The sequence below is a fragment of the Archocentrus centrarchus genome, chromosome 17 (assembly GCF_007364275.1).
Source record: "Archocentrus centrarchus isolate MPI-CPG fArcCen1 chromosome 17, fArcCen1, whole genome shotgun sequence".
In the NCBI taxonomy this organism is placed as follows: domain Eukaryota; kingdom Metazoa; phylum Chordata; class Actinopteri; order Cichliformes; family Cichlidae; genus Archocentrus; species Archocentrus centrarchus.
The window spans coordinates 7,958,474-7,977,225 of record NC_044362.1 but is presented as its reverse complement, the minus strand read 5'-3'; the positions used below and the strand labels follow the sequence as shown (position 1 = coordinate 7,977,225).

Below are 18,752 nucleotides of genomic sequence, written 5' to 3'. Positions count from 1 at the left end.
CGCCTTTCCGTCTGCTTCGTTCTCACCCTCTATGTTGCATCCGCCCACTCACCTTTACAGTAATCTAAAAGATAAATAAGTGTGAGCAGCTTCAAAGAGCAAAGTTAGCGAGTGAGTGGCAGTTGTTTTCTCCTTTTTTCCCCCCTCCTGTAATTTCCAGCCAAAACAGTGATTTCATCACAAGAGTCAAAAGCTCCTTCGCCACCCGTCTTCAAGCGAAAACAACTATATTTCCAAGGCTTTATGCATCCAGGTGGTAAACAAAGCTGGATTCTCAGGTCAGAAGCACTTTTTGATCTATAAAGATGCTGCTTTTGTGCTTTTCTTTGATCCTGCACTTAATGTCTAGACACTCCTAGATATAGACAGGAAATCACAAAACAGAGGTAGAGCTTCAGAGATGCTTAAAAAAGGCTGGAATGAGCCAAGGTTCAAGTTTATATCATTAATTTCAACCAAACACATTTCCTACTTTTCCATAACTACATTATATTATAATCAACAGCCATCTTTATTTCTAATCACAGTGGGATCAAAATGCTCAGCAATGTTGCAGTCAGGTTTTAAACCAATTTCTATCCTCTTTAAAGGGGAATAACACTTCTCCTTATTTTCTGTCACAGACACCACAACTGTGGCTGCTCATATTAAACATGGTTTCAAATAATGATGTCAGCATATGTGCAGGTAATCCCCAAAGCTCAGGCTTCAAGTTGCTGTAAATGGATGGTTTTAGACTGCTTTTTTTGTACTCTTAGCTCTGTATGATGTCATCGTGAGCGGATATTCCTAATATGGTCGTCTCAAATACAAAGCTCTAGCTGAGAGTACAGAAGCCCCATAAAAGTTGGCTTTAAGGAAGAGGAAACAGATCTAAAAGGGCTTGTTTCAGACACAGGATGAACCGAGTGGCTGCACTGAGGCCCAGTATGACAGAAATAAGGGTTATTTTGAACTCCAGAGATACTCCCATAGAGTCAAATGATAAAAATATTTAATTGGAAATGAACATAATTGGTCCCCTTTAAAATGAGCCTTTCCTTGTAGTGTCCCCTTGGTCTCTTCTGGAAATATATCAACATGTCAGTATCAACAGATCACAGCTTTAGAAGACACAGTTTGGCCTCTGAGAGCAGGCGGCAGAGAAACAGCAGCTCATGGCAAAGGTTCCAACACAAATTTGTGTCGTTACACAGATGGGAAAAAAAACCCAAAAAAACATCACTTTATTTTGGAAAGGCTCTAAACAAAACAGCACAGTGGCCAACAGAGTTATTATCCTCCCGGTTGTCCTTTTCATCACATCAGACTTTAATAATAGAGATGCGGCTGTTGAGCTCAGCTTTGTAGAGTCCAAAGCCCAGGCACACCGGCTGAGTAAAGGTGGTGGTGAAAGTGTGGAGGTGGATCAGGTTGTTTGACCGTCCCACTTCTGAGAAGGTAATGGTACCTGCGCTGTAGTCCACGGCTACAGCGACTCGATTGCCACTCATTTGGTATGTGAGGCGGGTCTTCCTGCGGTTGTGCCAGGCTGCTAACTTTTTGTCGTGCTGCTGTGTCAAGCTCCATGAAACCTGCAGGGTTTAATCAAGGAACAATGCTTTAATTTCAGCTGAAACTAGAGATCAAACAATTACTGATATGCTATACACTGAAATCATTATGCATACCTTGTTGTTCCCAAATGCATTGCCTTCCTTGCCCTTCCGTCCAATACTTCGGTAGCAGATGCCAACATCCCAGAATCCCTCAGCTTCCAGCTCCCAGTAGTGAGTCCCGGAGGAGAAGGTCTGGACGGTGAGGACCTGCGGCCAGTGGTCAAAACGTTCGGGATGAGCTGCGCAGGGCAGGCGGTTTTTAACCCGTGCAACTGAGCGCAGGTCATCTGAGATGCTCAACAGAGGATGAGCTGTGTTTGTGTCCAGAGTCAGAGGACTGGTTACTGCAGGGAGCGAGCGAGAGAAACTGTGAATAGCTGGAGTTACTTTCAATATTTCACCTTGTTTACTTGACTCTAGCGAGCAAAACAGAAGTTTTAAAATCCCAAACACACTTATATAAAATGTGCAGTCTTCAACATAAAAGCTTGAAATTCTCACTGGTCTTTGTTACATCAAAGTGAATCAGGATCTGTAATTTGGGAAACATATTTCAATTTGGACCATTCTTATGCAAATCAGAGATGGTCAAGCAGAAAATGTTCTAAACTGAGATGAAATGACCCAAAAATGGCCTGGATGGTTAATCATAGTTTCAAAACTCCATTGATGACGCCTTCTTTACTGAGTTAACTCTGATTAGCTGGAACTTAAAACTGAGTTTCCCTTGTTCATAAAGTCAGAGGTCAGGATTAGACTCAGAGTTTGTTAAACCTGCTTTTTGAAACAGATCTGTGGTGTATTCAACTCCATGTCTCCACCGTTGTATTGTCTTTGCTCCTTCTGTCCCTGCCTTCCTGCTTCTAGCTCCAGCTTAAATTTTTTGTCCTTATTTGTTATTTTGGTGCTTTTGAATTTGCCTAGACTCTTGTAAGATACCAGCAGTGTCTTATTAAACCTCGTGCTTTGTTTGCTCTAGCTGCCAGTCTCTGAGTGTCTGCATCTGAACCATATGAACAAAAACCAAAATATGAAACCATGCATAAACAAATTCTCAAGATTTTGTTTTCACACATTAACTCCAGACATTGTCACAAAAAATGACGTCCAATGTTGTCCTTTCTTACATGGGGCACAAACCAGGTCTCGCTGTGAGTTCACAGGACGATCACCTGCAGCACTCTTACATGAGCACAGTTGGAGCACTACCAATGAACTTCATACTCTGGATTTGTTAGGTTAATGACTCTCAGAGAACTGTGTGTAACTGCATGTTATACAGTCCTCCATCTTGAACATGACAATGAGTTCACTGCACTCACACACTGCCTCCACAGTCACCAGATCTCAGTACAATAGAGCACTTTTGGGATATGGTGGGAGATTCACATCATGGGTGTGCAGCTGACAAATCTGCAGCAACAGTGTGATGCTATCATGTCAATATGGAGCAAAATCTCTGAGGAATGTTTCCAGCACCCTTTTGAATCTGTGCCATGAAGAACTGAAGAATTAAGACAGTTCTGAAGGCAAAAGTTCACAATTGAACATATTATATGATGTATTTTTAATTTGTTAAAAAATAAAGTACTTTTTTAGAAAATTGGACCGAGCCAGGCTAGCCATGTCTCATTGTTTTCGGTCTTAATGCTAAGCTAAACAGCTGTTGGTTCTAGATGCTTATTTACTGGGCAAATTATGAGAGTGCCATCAGTCTTCTCATCTAATGCTCAACAAGAAAACTAATAAGTTTCAGTCCCCAAAATGTCTCATTATTCCATTCAAATTATTATCGGGACTGGTAAGTGTCACGCAGATATTCCACTCACAGAGTTCCCTCTTGAGTTCGCTGAGACAGCGGAGGGTAGCAGTGATGAAATTGCGGTACTTGCACTCAATGTCCTCCAGAATGTGTTTCCTGTCCACACTGATGGGATCAGGGATGTAAAGTGGACTGTTCAGGTCAGCTAATAACCTAAAAAACAAAAGTACAATACTTAGTGTAGGATTTATTAAACGATATAACTCCATCCATCCCATTCCTCCATTTTCTTTCACTTATTCTATCCCAGCTATCATAGGGCGAGAGGCAGGGTACACCTGTACAGGTCGCCAGCCTGTGCAGGCCTAACACAGAGAGACAGACAACCATTCACACTCACATTCACACCTATGGGCCATTTAGAATCAGCAGTTAGCCTAACCACACTAACTGCATGACTTTGGGAGGAAACTGTAGTACCCAGAGAGAACCCACACAGACACGGAGAAAACACACAAACTCCACACATGAAATAACTCATTTAATATTTTGTGCCTTTAATTCTCTCTCTCTCTCTCTCTCTCTCTCTCTCTCTCTTGCTCTCTCTCTCAGGCTTCCACATAAAAAGACTCTAACATGACCATCCACTCACACACACACACCAACATAACACAGCTCAGGACGTGACCTAATACAGTACGACTGATTTATTCTGGACTTACTTTGTGTCATCTGACTGAAAGGCCTGCAAAAAGAAAAGTCAAGGACAGCTGAGCAAAAAAAAAAGATGCCATACAACAGTTCACTGACAGGATGAACCACAGCACATGAATGTGCTCAGGTAGATTTTTTTTTTTAATGTGCTTGTTTTTTTCTGTAAATTCCTCAGTACAGTATCCCCATCCATGGCTTCATATTTTTGCAATTTCAAATGGCCCTAATATGCAGTCATGTCATTGCAAAATTTTGTGGCAATGCAAATGGAAATTTTGAAATATCTTTGATCTGCTGATGCCGATGCAGAAAAAGTAGGCGATGACTTATCAGATCTACAGGGGTGGATTGCTTTGGCTAAAAATGGTGACAACTTAAAATATTCGGCAGTTGCACAACAGTTAGTTTCCACATCAGAGAACACCGTATCTTTACTGGAAACTGGCGCATCCTGTCTTATACTATAAATCTGTTGTATTTATATGACCTCATTCTCAAAAAAGTCTGGTGCTGGTAATATGCAGCAGAGTGTCTGCTCTTACCCAGATGAGTAGGAAAGGGTCTGTCTCTGCCAGCAGTAGGGCCAGGTAGTGTTGGATTCTCAGCGTCTGGTGCATGTGATCCCTCACTTTGGAGCAGTCTTCGTGCACACGATCCATGACCTGATGTCTCTCCCTCTTGGTGATCTCTCTCAGAGCCATCACCAGCTTGTTGACCTGGACCTGCAGGTCAGAGCTCAGCTGCTCCACCTGGGTGTCGTCGTGCCTCAGAGAGTCCTGGAACCAGTGATGACAAAATACTGGATTGGTGGCAGATCAGTGATTGAGACATAATCAACCCACATGACCTGTGATTTTCCTACGAACAGTATCTGTCATGAGAGTCATTAGGTTCATTTTGCACCAATAAATAAGCTTACTCACAGCTATGATGGAATCAATATTCTCGTGCTCTTTGAGGATTCGCTCTCCATCTCTCAGTTTCTCCTCTGCTTTTATGAGCAGTGTCTGAAGAATGACCTGTAAAATCACTCAGTAGGTATTTCAGCAGCCACACACTAACATGCAAGCATACATTTTCTGATTATCCATCCAGCATACCTTCAGATCCTCCTCCACGTGTCTCAGTGCCTTCACTTTGTGCTGAGCGTGGCCTCCTTCCAGCAGACAGTCACCACACACGTACACTCTCTCATCAGCACAGTAGTAGCGGAACAACTCTGTGTGCGCCGGGCACCTGCGCTGGGACAGATCCCACAGCGGATCCACTAAAAGGTGGGTGCTAAACGCTGGTCTCTCGAGATGAGGGAGGAGATGTTCGGCACACAGTGACACTTCACACCTCAGGCAGGTCTTAATCGCCAATGGTGGTTGTCCTTTCTCTGCCTCAGGAGGGCAGCAGTCGCACAGCACTTCGTCATGCTCCTCCTGACACTGGGGGCAGGTGAAACGACCTTTTCCTTCACCCTGGCTGCTCCAGGCCTCACGGACACATGCAGGACAGAAGCTGTGACCACAGGGCAGGGGCTGGGATTGGCCGAAGCTGTCTCGGCACACAGAACAGGTCAGCTCTTCATCCAGGGACGCCATGATGACAAGAATACTATGAACACTGGATTCATACAACAGGGAGAAAATAAATAGGCACACCGATTAAACTGCAAACACATAAAACATACAAATATCAATAATTGCACAGACTAACATGTTCGTGTGATGTATAAGAAACACTAAAACAAGACAGACCCAGACAAGACACAGCCAGCACCGAGATGACAAGCTGGGAATCCTTGTTTCACTCCAACTGTGCACTCAGACCAGTAATCCTGTCTACTGGGCTTTTGCCTACTGTGCTCTATGAATAGACCCTCAACAAAGTAAGCAGTTTTAATGAGAAAACAGGCTGAACGTGCACAAAAATATCAGAAGTGCCTCATACACTTTTGTTGGGCAATATATTAACACAACTAAAATTCCTAAAAATTATATTAAGTGCCACACAAAAAACACCTTCTTTACAATTAAATTGATAATTAAAGCACCTCATATCTTGAGAACATCACCTCATGAAACAATGCAATTCATCAAATAAACCTAGGCACGATAAATGATGGTTCCTTTTCTTCAAATTAAGAGTAAAGGTGTTGTAACACTGACTCTAGATGAGCATTAACTGCACTTAGACTCAAGCTGTTGCAGTGGAGGGATCAAGAGATCATCCAAGACAGATGGCTGGCTCGGTTTCCTTTACATGTGCTCTTCTTTTCTGCATTTAACCAAAAACTTTAATGTTTTAAACTAACATTGGCAAATGAAATCTTCAGAAATAATTTGAAAAAGATACGAGAACTCAAAGTGCCATTCCTTACCCGTTAGTTTCCTAGTGTTTGCAGACTAAAGCCATCTGTGAGTGGGTGAGTTGTGTGCAGTCAGTATGCTGGTTGGAGGCTAATCCCAAAAGATTCACTGCTCTCAGAGAGGTCACCTGATCCCAAGATGGGAGGTGGGAGGTAGGAGGGAAAAGGTGGATGGAGGGAGTGAGGGCAGGAAAATTGATTAGGAAACTTTGAAGACACAAAAATCAGTTTTTGTACTTTGAAGGTTTGTCTTTATAACTTACGTTGCTACACAATTTAAAGCACAGCAACATCACAGCAGCTATCCGTGTGTTTTCTTCCTGTCCTATGCCAATAAAATGACATTGGAACTGAGACCTTTTTCTCTACGTGTGTCCCACATGTCAACTGGTTTCGTGAATTTGTTTTTTTGTCATTTACAAGCATGACTGCAGCTTCCAGTGACTTAGTTGGGTAACATGCAGGTTCAATTATTTGTACATATCATGGCCACTGAACTTATAGCCGAGGTTTGTGTAAGAGAGTAGTTATTTGGGCACAAAGCAACAATATATCCATTAAACATAGAATCTCAGATGTGTATAATTTGCTCTTACACACAAGTGTTCAGTTTTATTTTATTTTTATTTCTGCACAGAGAAAGAGGACCTTGGGTTGTTGGCTTCCTCAGACCGTCTTTAAAATTAAAAACACGCATGTTCAGTATAAGAAGTTGGACCTTTGCAGGTTGAAATGGGTGCACAAAGTATCAAGATTGTATAGAGTGAAGCAAGTAATCACAGAACTTTTGCCAAGGAAACTTTGTTACTATTTTTCTCCTGGCATCTTCCAAGAGAAATTCAAATTGGGAACATGGAAGAAGACTTCAGTCTATTTTTCATGCTTCAAAAGACAACTCTAAGAAATGTGAACTTATAAGAGCTGATGACAACTACTTTTATATTATATTAATGGTTCAAAACTTCAATGACCCAGAACATCCTTTCAAGCAACACAAGTCGTGGTCAGATACAAAAGCCAATTACCTGCTGAAACAGTCAGTGTTATGATGTTTTAAATGAAAATGTAACTTCATATGAACATGCATGAAACAAGGAGTTCTGATTTAAAAACCTTTGTTTTTTTATTTATTAATTTGCATAACAGCTCTAGTAAGAATAACTTTAAAGTACATTATCTTGACGCACCTGGACACCTCAATCTGTAATGTTTCATGAGGTCATAAGGTGCTTTGGGTCTTAAAACCATCAGACACCCAGCTCAAACACATGTGACTGACCAGCTCGTATCCGTGTGGTGCTACCATAACTACGATTCTTCTCTTGGATCCATGGTTGAAACAACTTCTGGTGCCTCAGTGGACAACATGATGGCCTTGCACTTTCTGGCCCCAGTGATACCCAACATATAGTAGGCTCCCTTAGACCTTAAGCCTTAAACCTTACCTGATAAGTCTGGCTTCTCCACTGCAGCTTGCCAGGCTTCCAGCTTCAGGTAAGTTGCTGGGATGAATACTGTGTCTCTGCAAACAGTTTTTCCTGTATGAATGGTCTTTTTTGTGTTAGCCCTGTGATAGACTGGTGGCCTGTCCAGGGTGTAACCCACCACTCACCCTATGTCAATTAGGATAGGGTTTGGCTCCCTGGATAAGTGGTTAAGAGGATGGATGGATGGATGGATGGATGGATGGATGGATGGACGATAAAGGACTCTTTATATAGCAGACCCTCAAGAGTTAAAACAATTGCTGAAGTGGTGCATCCAAGATTTACTTTTTGAATGTATGCCTCAATGAGACTGTAGACCATCAGAGTGAGGCTGTGAGAGTAGTCAATCATAATCCCTGAACTTTCTGGGATATGGCATCATTTATTGTCTATTTACCTTTTTCAGCAGGCCCATGTAGGCATTTACGAGGTCCAACCGACATTGTTGTCTCAGGTTACTTAGTTGGGTGCTCCAGACACCTGGGTGCCTTAAGGATTACTCCCTTCTGGAATATGGTAGGACTGTAGTGTTGTCAGGCACCTACCAACAATAATAAAGAATATCATCCCCTCAACACTGAATACTGGTTTCATTTTACAAACCAAGTTACAGTGCAGCATAGAGAATGGGAAGTGAAGTGAGTAAGACAAGGCAAAGTGAGGTGTTAGCAAACTGAAATTAGACTGAATGGAGGTTGCAGCAGTGTTTATATTATTCAACACACTGGAATGGTGAACTCTTGCTGTGGTTGAGCTCGAATAATGAAATACTTGCAGCATGTGCAACACAATCATTTTAATGCATATTATAAAATGTAAGCTGTGGATCTGCAGACTTTCACTAATCTAATCCTCCTTTTGTGCTTTTTTGATACCAACCTGATATCTTGCCATGGAAGAGTGGAGGAAAGACAAACTGCAGTAGATATTCACATTGCCCTTCACAGCACAGTTGTGACCAATAGCAGCTTTCATGTACAGTATGTTACTATTACTAGACTTTAGTTGAGTTTGGATTTACACATTTTACTCCTGCTTCACAGCCAACTGTATATAGATAACTTAATACACAACTTCACCCCCAATTATCATGTTGTATTTATGTTTATACAATAGTTCCTTTGAAATGGGTGGATCAGATGTCTCTGAAACCTCTGACTGGCTGTATAACAGGCTACTCAGATTTCATAAGTATGGAAACCGAGGTCGAGCTCATACAGTAAACATAGAGGTGAGTAATTCAATGAAAGAAATCCACCCTCTTTTTGTTTTGGCCACTTCAAAGTTTGTAGAATGGATGTTTAGCTTGTGTTTTTTCACTTAAACTTAAATATATACCATGGTTGTTGATTTTTCTTATACCATTTAGTCCATTTGTGTGTGCAACAGCAGGACTTTGACCCCGCAGGTCACTAATTTATGTTTATTTTTATGTAGGATTTTCTCAGGTGTCACACAGTACAGCATGTGAGAAGCACAACACGCTAGTTATTCTTTCTCACCATAAATGGATACTTAAAAACTGTTAATTGGAACAAAATACAACTTCACAGTTTAAAGTTGCCTCTCTGATGATGTAACATCCATGACTAGAATACATAAAAATGTTTCTCTTTGTGGTAAAGACCCTGTATTTTACACAAATACTACTATTGTTGTGATGGACTGGGTGATATTCTTTGTAAGACTGCCTGAAACTTGCCCGGCCTGCTTTGCTCTCTTAGCAGGTCTGATCTTTGCCATAAATCTGCTCCTGTCAGACCTCATCCAGATCAGGACCACAGTCGTCTTCATCATAAGCAGATTTTTTAATAACTCATTCCAGCCCTCATCAGAGCCTGCTGCACTGCACGACTGTTCGGCTGCTTCAGCCTGACCTCCAGTTTAGGTTTCATGCTGCTGACTTCTGCAGAAAAATGTCTGTGAGAAAGTGCTTATTACCCGTTACACTTCTTGTATTCCTTTAAAATATGTGTATTGTTTATCCTCGTAGTTAACGATATGATTAAAAAGACATTGTAAATCTAATTATGTGGCACAGGTACTCATTTTGGGCAGTACAGTGGAGCAGTGGTTAGCACTGTTGCCTCACAGCAAGAAGCTTGTGGGTTTGAATCCACCACCGGGAACTTTCTGTGTGGAGTTTGCATGTTCTCTCTGTGTTTGTGTGGGTTCTCTCTGGGTTAGGTTAATTGGTGATTCTAAATTGCCCATAGGTGTGAATGGTTGTCTGTCTCTCTGTGTTGGCCCTGTGACAGACTGGTGACCTGTACAGGGTGTACCCCACCACTTGCCCTATGATAGCTGGAATAGGCTCCAGCCCCCCCAACCCCACCCTGAAAAGGATCAGAGGAAGAAAATGGATGGATGGATATTCATTTCAACATGTCTCCAGTTTTTGTCTTTGAGAGACACCTAGTGGCTGTATGGTTGAAGCACATAAACCACAGCCCCTGTCAGCCTCAATGTATAGAGAGATATGAGTTAAGGCAAAAATCAATGTCATGGCAATATTAAAAATGTGAGGCTGCTGCCACAACACCATCATTAGCTGACAAAATTAGTGGTGTATTGTACACACAAATTCATACCAGCACTGTTGAGCATAACTACAAGGGGTCTAGGAACAGAATGACACTTAAGTATGCTCACAAAGGGGAAATTATTAATATGTTCTTTTAAGGGTCACTAAAGAAAGATTAATTATCCTATACTAAGGAGGAGCCTCGTATTCTTCTTTACAAGCTAAAAGGGAAATTTTATCATCACCTACTTCTATTTATTTTGAAATTAATGTCTCCAAAATGAACAAAATATTATTATGAAGCGGCTCAAGTGGGCTGCTCACTTTGCCTTTTTTCTATTTTCATCAGTGGGAACCTCTGTCACCCGCGCAAATCTTTAGCCCTACACTGGTTCATGCCTGAATCAGAGGTGTGTACTCCCGGGCCTGCACTCCTATGTGACATGCACACTGAGAGCCAATGTGGAGGTAACCGTGGTCACAGTTTCCCTAAGGACCGTCTGGCGGCGAGGGCCATTAATTATAAGAGACAGGGAGACAGACACCAAGCCAGCTTAGCAGACAGACAGACAGACAGACAGACAGTACCGCAGCTAGCGCAGCAGGCCGGACAAGAGCAGGCCCCGACAAATACAAAGAGGGGAGGAAGAGCTGCACGTAGTCTACGACCAAGAGAGAAAAAAATAATCCTCCCCTTGTAGCGAGCAGGCTACGGCTATCTGCACCGGTCCTGCTTTCACTCCTGCCACTGGATTCTGAGTAAATACATTCAGGCATAATAACCCTTTGTCATAAGAGAAAGAAACGCGGTTTTCTACGGAGATAAATAATTGAAAAAAAATGCGGCTGTCTGACTGCGCATCCCTGGGAGTGAATAGGAAAATGCTGCGCCAGTGTCCCGGCTGAGAGACGGAGCCGATCTTACCCAACATAAGCTCCCCAGCTTCCCCCCCTCTTGTCATTACACAATATCGCTGCCAAAAATCATCGTTTCAAACATGGTAAGTTTTATTTGTGTTATATTTAAAGGGCTTGTGTCGGCGATGCGCGGCCTGTGGGGGGAAATGCACATCCGGGAGTGTATTTTTCGGAGAAGTCATATTATTTATGAATCATAACTTGTTATGATGTGGGAACGCGCGTGGCGTGCAACAGGTCGCCGTACAGTAGCGGGGACGCGCATCTCAGGGCCAGATTTTGAGCCGGTTTCCAAACATTTGTGCTTATATGAAAAAAACGCGTCCAGCCGTTGTAGACGCGATCAAACTGGCAAGATGGCACGAAAAATAAGAATGCCTTGTTGGAATGATCGAGTCCAGGTTAAAAGCGACGATATTCTCTGTTTGACAACTATTGGAGTTATCGCTTCTTTCTCTTTGACAAAATACCAGCGATTACACAATGACGCGTAGGTTATTAGCCAAATGATTTCCTTCTTAATCCCTACATTATTCTAAAATCACTGACTGGTTTGTACAGAGAGCCTTTGGCCCAATATAATCCCTATTAAACTATTGTGGTGTGTGTGTGTGTGTATATATATATATATATATATATATATATATATATATATATATATATATATATATATATATATTAGTGTGCGTGTGTTTAATTTCTGTATTAATTACTGATTTGTGTATTCATTCAATCATTTAGACTTTTGGCTGCATCAAACCTGGAGTGCATTTTTATTATTCTGCCCAAGCCCCAGCGAGACAGGGAATGTGGAGGGTCTTGGGTGACTGTCACAGGGCCCGGGTGTAAATGTATTTTTCTTCTTACCCTGGCTGTGTCTTTCTAACTCCACGTGGTAAGCAGTCGTGATGAGGTTTGAAAAGGGAGCATTGTGTCCCCAGTCAGTGGCCTTATGTGTTGGAGAGGGTGATGTTCACTCAGCTGCGCTCCCTCGACGTCATTGTTGCAAATTCCACCTGATTTCAGGGCGCTCTGTTTACTGAGCTCAAGCAGAGGGCTGTTTGCTGAGGCGTCGGGGACAGCACAACCCACGCATAACTTGAATAGGTTAAACTAGTATTTGTGTGCGACGAGGCGCCCTGTGACAAAATGGGCTTGAGTTATAGTCTCGGGAAACAAGATTTTAGTGCATATGGATTTTGCGCGTAGATTCCTTGTTTTTACCCACAGAAATACACGCAGTTTTACATATTACCCGTTTTAATAATCGACAGCTCAGAATGTGATGAACTTGTGCGTAAACCTATGAGAGCTTACTAAACAGAAGCAGTGGACTCTCGGCTCAAAAGATGGGGTGTTCACTCGCCATTTGAATGCAAAGTAGTGGATGAACAAGTGAGCTGTGTGTATGCGCGTGTGTATGCGCGTGTGTGTGTGTGTGTGTCCAGAGAAGGAGGGCCAACGGTGAGTTTTCAGAATAGAGAGACTTGTTGAGAGAAACTGTCACACATGCCTCTTTGGTTTTTCTATCTCCCCCCACCCCGTCCCCTTCTCCACAATGCCACCAACGTGGAGCCACTTTATTAAGTCTAATCGAACCGCATCACCCGGTGTCACATTTTTGGAAATCATACTGTAGTTTGCCTTTATTTATTTACTTTTAACGTCTAAGTAATTTAGTTACCTACTTTTTTCAGCGCGCAGGGAGACAGAGTAAAAGTTGTGTGTTGGCCAATGCGCCCCTGCGTCGGTCCCATCCTGTTGAAGCATGTCCCGTCGGAAACAGAAACGACCCCAGCAGCTTATGAGCCTGACCCCGGGTGCCTGTCGGAAACTTGAGCATGGTGAGACATAGACTATATAAATCAGTGATGATGATGATGATGATTAATCAGTAGGACGAGATTCACACTGGATGCAAAGTTTAAACCTGTGGGAGAAGTAATTTTTCCTCAGCATGCAGTTTGTGCCTTTTAATAGTTGATATGTGCAAGTACATTAACAATTATTGTCTCTTTAGGATGTGCATTTGCATTGTTCAGTTTGAATTAAAATGACTCGTACTGTCTCCTTTGGGACTTTGCAGTTTTGGGGGTTCAAACATATTCATTTTTTTCAGTTTTGTTGACTCAGATGTAATCATTTACTCTTAATCCTTTATTTAAATTCCCTATTTAAGTGTTTAAATGGATTTAATCTGCACTAAAAGTTAAATGAAAGTTAAAGGTGCATGTTATAGCTGTATGCTAAGAAAATGGCCTGTTGGAATAATTTGAGTGCAGTGTCTTTAATTCCCTCTGTGTAGTTGCAGCCTTAAGCTGCTTCCTTTGCCCCATAAAACCCTAGAATCTTCACTGCTCCCTCATTGCCCGGTTCAAAGACACAGACCACCCACATTTCAGAGAAACATGGTAAATCAACAGGAGTTTCACTGAACAAGAATGTAAGGTGAATTTTGAAGGAAGAGACCGGTAAGGCAGAAGAGAAGAGATGAGTTTGAGAAGGTCAAGAAAAAGGAAACTTTGTGGGGCACTGTATAAGGTGTTCTAGCTGCAGTAGCTCATTGTCCCCATTCAGCTTTGTTGCTAGCCACTGAAGCATGAACACACCCGTGAAGACGTGTGTATGTGAAAGTGTGTGAATGTGCGCACACAGCTGTGCGTATTTGTGTCTGTTTGTCCACTCCAGTTACAGGAATAGGGACCCCATTGTGTCACAAAATCGTTGCTTTTGCGCAAACAGCAGTAAGTCCTGTATGTGTTTGGAAGTGCATGAGCATACCCTGTGTGTCGTGAATTGACAGGTAAGCTTTGCGCTCTCTAAGTTTAGGCCGAGTTTGCTTGTCGATCGTCTGTGAGTCATCACGTCTGTGTAATGGTTTGTTTGATTTGTTTGCATGCCACCTCTCTTCCTCTGCCTATCCCTAAACTGTATCAGGAATAAGACCCCAGTGGTTTAAGGTCAGATCTACCAGGTACCCAGCAAAGTGTCCAATACTTGACTAGGAACTAACTCTGGGCACCCGATTGGACTAATGGGGGATGGGCTCTTAAGGAGATGAAAGTAAGACAGACTGAATGGAGGAAGAAAGGGGGGGAAAAAGAGGCATGGATGAAAGAGTGTCTTCTTTTTTATTGGGAAGTGGAGGTGGGGAGAGTAGAGTCCATTGTCTTGTGTGTGTTGCCCTGGAAACAAGGTGGTCTACTCCACGGGTAAGCAGTGTATTCTGAGTGCATGTGTGCATTTGTGTGTAAGCATGTGTGCCTGTGTGTAGACAGCAGTAAAGAAGCAGCACAAAGAGCACAAAAAAGAAGGGGGAAAAAAAACAGGTGGAGGATAAGGTGATGGAAATTAACCCCACAGGTTAAAAGTTACCTCTGAAGACCATTTAATTTTTTCATACCCTTGACATCAAGTGGCCACCTAAATTTTTTTCTTTTCTTGCCTGCAGATGACACTTCGGCACTGAAGTCACACTCCTTTTCATTTATCACGGATTCTCCTTTGTGCTCTCTATCTTCACCTCAAAGCTCCCGGCTGACCCTTGCACTCTGTTCATCTTTCAAGGGCTCTCAGATCCCCTCTCAAAGTGCTGAGGGTCAATCACTACCTTGTTCACCAATAAAGCCCGACCAGCAGCCTCTCAAAAACCTGCAGCCCTCCCTTTCTTCAGACTTCCCTTACTCTCCCCCATCCTCCCACACACAATATTCACCTGCCTTTCAGCTGTCTGGCAGCAATTCTACAGCTTTTGCAAGTGCCGTTACCCACCCTCCCAGAAGCACACACATGGCCTCTCCCAAGTTGGGGCTATCAGCCACCACCACAACCTCTTCTTCCTCCTCCTCATCCTCTGCTTCCCTATGTCCTCCACCACACCCTGGAAGCCCCAGTCGTGTGCCTGAAGGCCCCCCAAGTCCTGTTACACCTACCCCAAGCCCAGGAGTGTCATCTGCGTCCGCTGCACCTTCCAGGACCCAGCTGAGCATAGCCTTGATCCTGGAGGAGCTTCGGGTGTTGCAGCAAAGACAAATTCACCAGATGCAGATAACAGAGGAGATCTGTAGACAGGTCCTACGCCTTGGTGGAGCCTCCTATAGCATAGACACACCCACCCAACATCTTCTCCCTTCTGTGCCTCAGCTCTGCCTGGAAGGAAGTAAAAGGGCATCTAGCCCAGTAACCCAGCCAACTGCGCCTCAGCCTTCCACCTCTATGGCTCCTCTTCTAGCATGTTTCTCCTCCCTGCTTCCCTCCCAAGCAGCCAACAAACCCACACAGCAGTGCAGTTCACTGTCTCAAATCCTGCAACCTCACAAGCTGCAGATGGAGGAGACAGGGGGGACAGCCGGTGCTCATGGTTTCACAAGGATGAGTTCTCGCTCATCAGCTCCCTTGAATTCTTCCTCTGGCGCCACCACAGTGGCTTCCTCCACCTATCCGCTAGCACTGTCTTTAGCTCTACCCAGTCGTTATCTTCATGAGAAATCTCCAAATACCACTTCAGTAAGTGGGCATAGTAGCCTGTCCTTCCTAAACTCACCCCTCCCCACATCAGTACCTATAGTCCCAAACTCACAACATGCTCTGCAATCTGCTTCTAGTGGAGGAGAATCTTCTGCATCCAGTTCCAACAACACCACTAGCCGTCTCCAGCATGCCTGTCGCTTTTGTGGAAAAATGTTCAGCAGTGATTCAGCCCTGCAGATACATCTCCGCTCACACACGGGGGAACGACCATATCAGTGTCCAGTATGCCTCAGCCGTTTCACAACACGAGGCAACCTGAAGGTGCATTTCTTACGGCACAGAGAACAAAACCCAGAGCTCTCTCTCTCACTTCTGCCACCGTCGTTGTTTGGGATTGCATTAGGGGCTACTGGAGGATCGGATATGGGACAGAATGTGAGCAGTGGTAGCAGTACTAGTGGTGTGAATGCGATACAGAAGAAGAGAAAAACTAGGGCTGAGGATGAAACATCTGGAGACAATTTGGAGATCGGTGGTTCTAGTACTGGGCTACCTCTAGGGGCCTCTGGAGGATCGACCCCGTCTTCCCTACCCCTGCCCCCGAGTGTTGATCTAGCATTGATTTCCCACTCTCTCCTGCAGCTCAATAGAGCTGCAGTTGTAGCTGCTGCAGCATCTATCACATCCCACTCATCCTCCTCCTCCTCATCATCCGCCACCTCTTCTATTGCTAACTCCCTTCTCTCAAACCCTTCCTTGTCCTCATCTTCTGCCATCACAGGATTATTCAAGGGTGCCAAGCAGCATCACTTTGATGAAAACACTCCTCCTCATGCCCCAGTGCTTTCCCCTGCAGCTTATTCCCAGCTAGCTCACCTGCCTAAGCTTCTTTTCCCATCTGTCTCTACATCTTCCTCTACCCAAGCTGCACACTCATCCCTCTACAACCACCCAGCCTTGGGCTTGCTCCACACCCCACTCCCCTCTGCTCCAGGCTCCCACCAACATGCTTCATCTGGCCATTCTCAGCTTTCTTTTCCTTTCTCTTCCTTTCCTAAAGTCACGGGGCCACCCACAACTACCACTCCATCTTCCCTGTCTTCCTCCATAGCCACCTCTACTCCTACATCTGAAACCTCTAAGCTGCAGAGACTGGTGGAGAAGCTAGAGAAGGCCCCTCGATCCTCCTCTTCTCCATGGAGTTCTTCCTGTACTTCCAATTCCATGATGGAGATGTTATCTGGCAGTACCACTACCTCTTTAGCAACTTCAGCAAACAGTAGTTTCACAAATGCCAGCAATTCTACAACATATGTCATGGCATCTCCACTATCTTCAAGCCTTGTTACCACTTCTGTTTCAAACTTCACCCGTGAAATGGTAGCTGCCCTAGGCATGGGTGCCAATGGAGCAAATGCCATGGCAGGAGGCATGTTACCATCACTGATTACAGATTCAGGTGGTAACCTGACAACAAATCAGTGTGGGGTGTGTCTAAGAGTGCTGAGCTGTCCCAGAGCACTGCGGCTGCACCAGGCCACACACCTTGGAGAACGCCCTTTTCCATGTAAGATATGTGGACGATCCTTCTCTACCAAAGGCAGCCTGCGGTCTCATATTGCCACCCATCATGCCCGACCTCCCAATGCACGCATACAGAACTCCTGCCCACTGTGCCAACGTAAGTTCACTAATGCTCTAGTGCTTCAGCACCACATCCGCATGCACCTTGGTGGACAATTGCCCCCAGATGGCACAGAGGATTCTGCACATGAGATGCCAGCTGAATCTAAAGCCAAACCCTTGTTACAATCTCAGTCCCAGTGCACTGACCCAAATGCTACTTCAAGTAAAACACCTCCTCTAGCAGGTCATTCTAAGAGCATGGCTCCAACCCAACAAGTTAATACTGTAACAGTTGGCTCGGTCCCTGTCTCTGACACTATGAAATCAGTTGAGTTCACTAAAAATTCCAGCAAGTCTGCACCCTCAAGCCCAGACCACATTCCCCCCACTGACCTTAGCCCTGACCCCTTCATGAATCCCACCACACAGACTTCCCCACCAGGCTGTGCAGACCCCCCTGTGCTTTCTGTCAGCATCCCTTTGCCAGCATCCCAGCAGACTGATCAAATGTCACCAGTTGGCGAAGACAACCAAGTTCAACAAGCCACTGTTGATTTCGATCTTCCAAAATCTACCCCTTCACCATTTACTTCCAGTGTTACCAAAACTACAGTATCACCTACTGCTACCGAAGTGGACTGTGGAGAGGATGAAGTATCTACCTCTTCTGATGCCTTCCTTGGCTCTAAATCAAATGTAGAGGACATGCAAAGCACACCTGCTCTTGATGATCCCTTTTCCTATACCTGTCCCAGCACCACCTCTGACTCCAAGCTTTGTGATGGCAATGCAACAATAACCTTGGAATCAGACTCAGTTTCTCCAAGATCCCAGTCACCAGAGCCCATAAAAGAAGATCTCTCATCTCCACCCTCAACACCAAAGCAAGACCAAGCAACTGTGCCAGAAGGGGAACCCAAGCTGACGCCCACTTTGGAGGATACAGACACCACTGCTGCTGAAGTAAGGGGTGGATCACAGAGAGCTGCCACTTTTGTGAGAGAGACACGTCAGAGCTTTCATTTTAGTTCATATGGGAGGGAAGATCGGGTGGATGGCATAAGTGGATTGGGTTCGAGTGAAATGGTGGATACTTCTGGCCCCATCAACCTCGCTCCAACCCTCCCATCTCCGATGTCTCGTCCTGAGAAGAAGACTTACTGCTGTGCTGAGTGTGGAAAAGAGTACGCCAGTCGCAGTGGGCTGAAGGTAAGGAAAAAAGTTGTCATATAAAATGATTTTCTGTCAGTAAGAATTGCTGTGTAGAATTATCAAGATGATGACTATAAATAAAAAT

At 44.0% G+C, this 18,752-nt stretch overlaps 2 protein-coding genes across 4 annotated transcripts in view; one reads left to right on the top strand and one right to left on the bottom strand.

Annotated features, from left to right (window-relative positions):
- Positions 1 to 29: 29 nt before the first annotated feature.
- Positions 30 to 18,752, bottom strand: part of trim110 (tripartite motif containing 110) — a 21,085-nt gene continuing 2,362 nt past the window's right edge. Inside the window, exons 1-8 of one of the 2 annotated variants that reach the window (XM_030751740.1) lie at positions 6,443 to 6,723; positions 5,175 to 5,685; positions 4,998 to 5,093; positions 4,617 to 4,850; positions 4,083 to 4,105; positions 3,428 to 3,573; positions 1,671 to 1,942; positions 30 to 1,574 (exon numbers count right to left, since the gene is read on the bottom strand). In XM_030751740.1, the coding sequence (XP_030607600.1) occupies positions 1,305 to 1,574; positions 1,671 to 1,942; positions 3,428 to 3,573; positions 4,083 to 4,105; positions 4,617 to 4,850; positions 4,998 to 5,093; positions 5,175 to 5,663 (1,530 nt within the window). In that variant the 5' untranslated portion in view covers positions 5,664 to 5,685; positions 6,443 to 6,723 and the 3' untranslated portion in view covers positions 30 to 1,304. Of the gene's footprint in view, positions 1,575 to 1,670; positions 1,943 to 3,427; positions 3,574 to 4,082; positions 4,106 to 4,616; positions 4,851 to 4,997; positions 5,094 to 5,174; positions 5,686 to 6,442; positions 6,724 to 18,752 lie in introns of those variants that run through there. The other variant, XM_030751741.1, reaches the window with a different exon arrangement.
- sall2 (spalt-like transcription factor 2) overlaps positions 11,184 to 18,752 on the top strand; it is an 8,934-nt gene continuing 1,365 nt past the window's right edge. The window contains exons 1-3 of one of the 2 annotated variants that reach the window (XM_030751714.1): positions 11,184 to 11,442; positions 13,057 to 13,203; positions 14,811 to 18,664. In XM_030751714.1, the coding sequence (XP_030607574.1) occupies positions 13,128 to 13,203; positions 14,811 to 18,664 (3,930 nt within the window). In that variant the 5' untranslated portion in view covers positions 11,184 to 11,442; positions 13,057 to 13,127. Of the gene's footprint in view, positions 11,443 to 12,938; positions 13,204 to 14,810; positions 18,665 to 18,752 lie in introns of those variants that run through there. The other variant, XM_030751711.1, reaches the window with a different exon arrangement.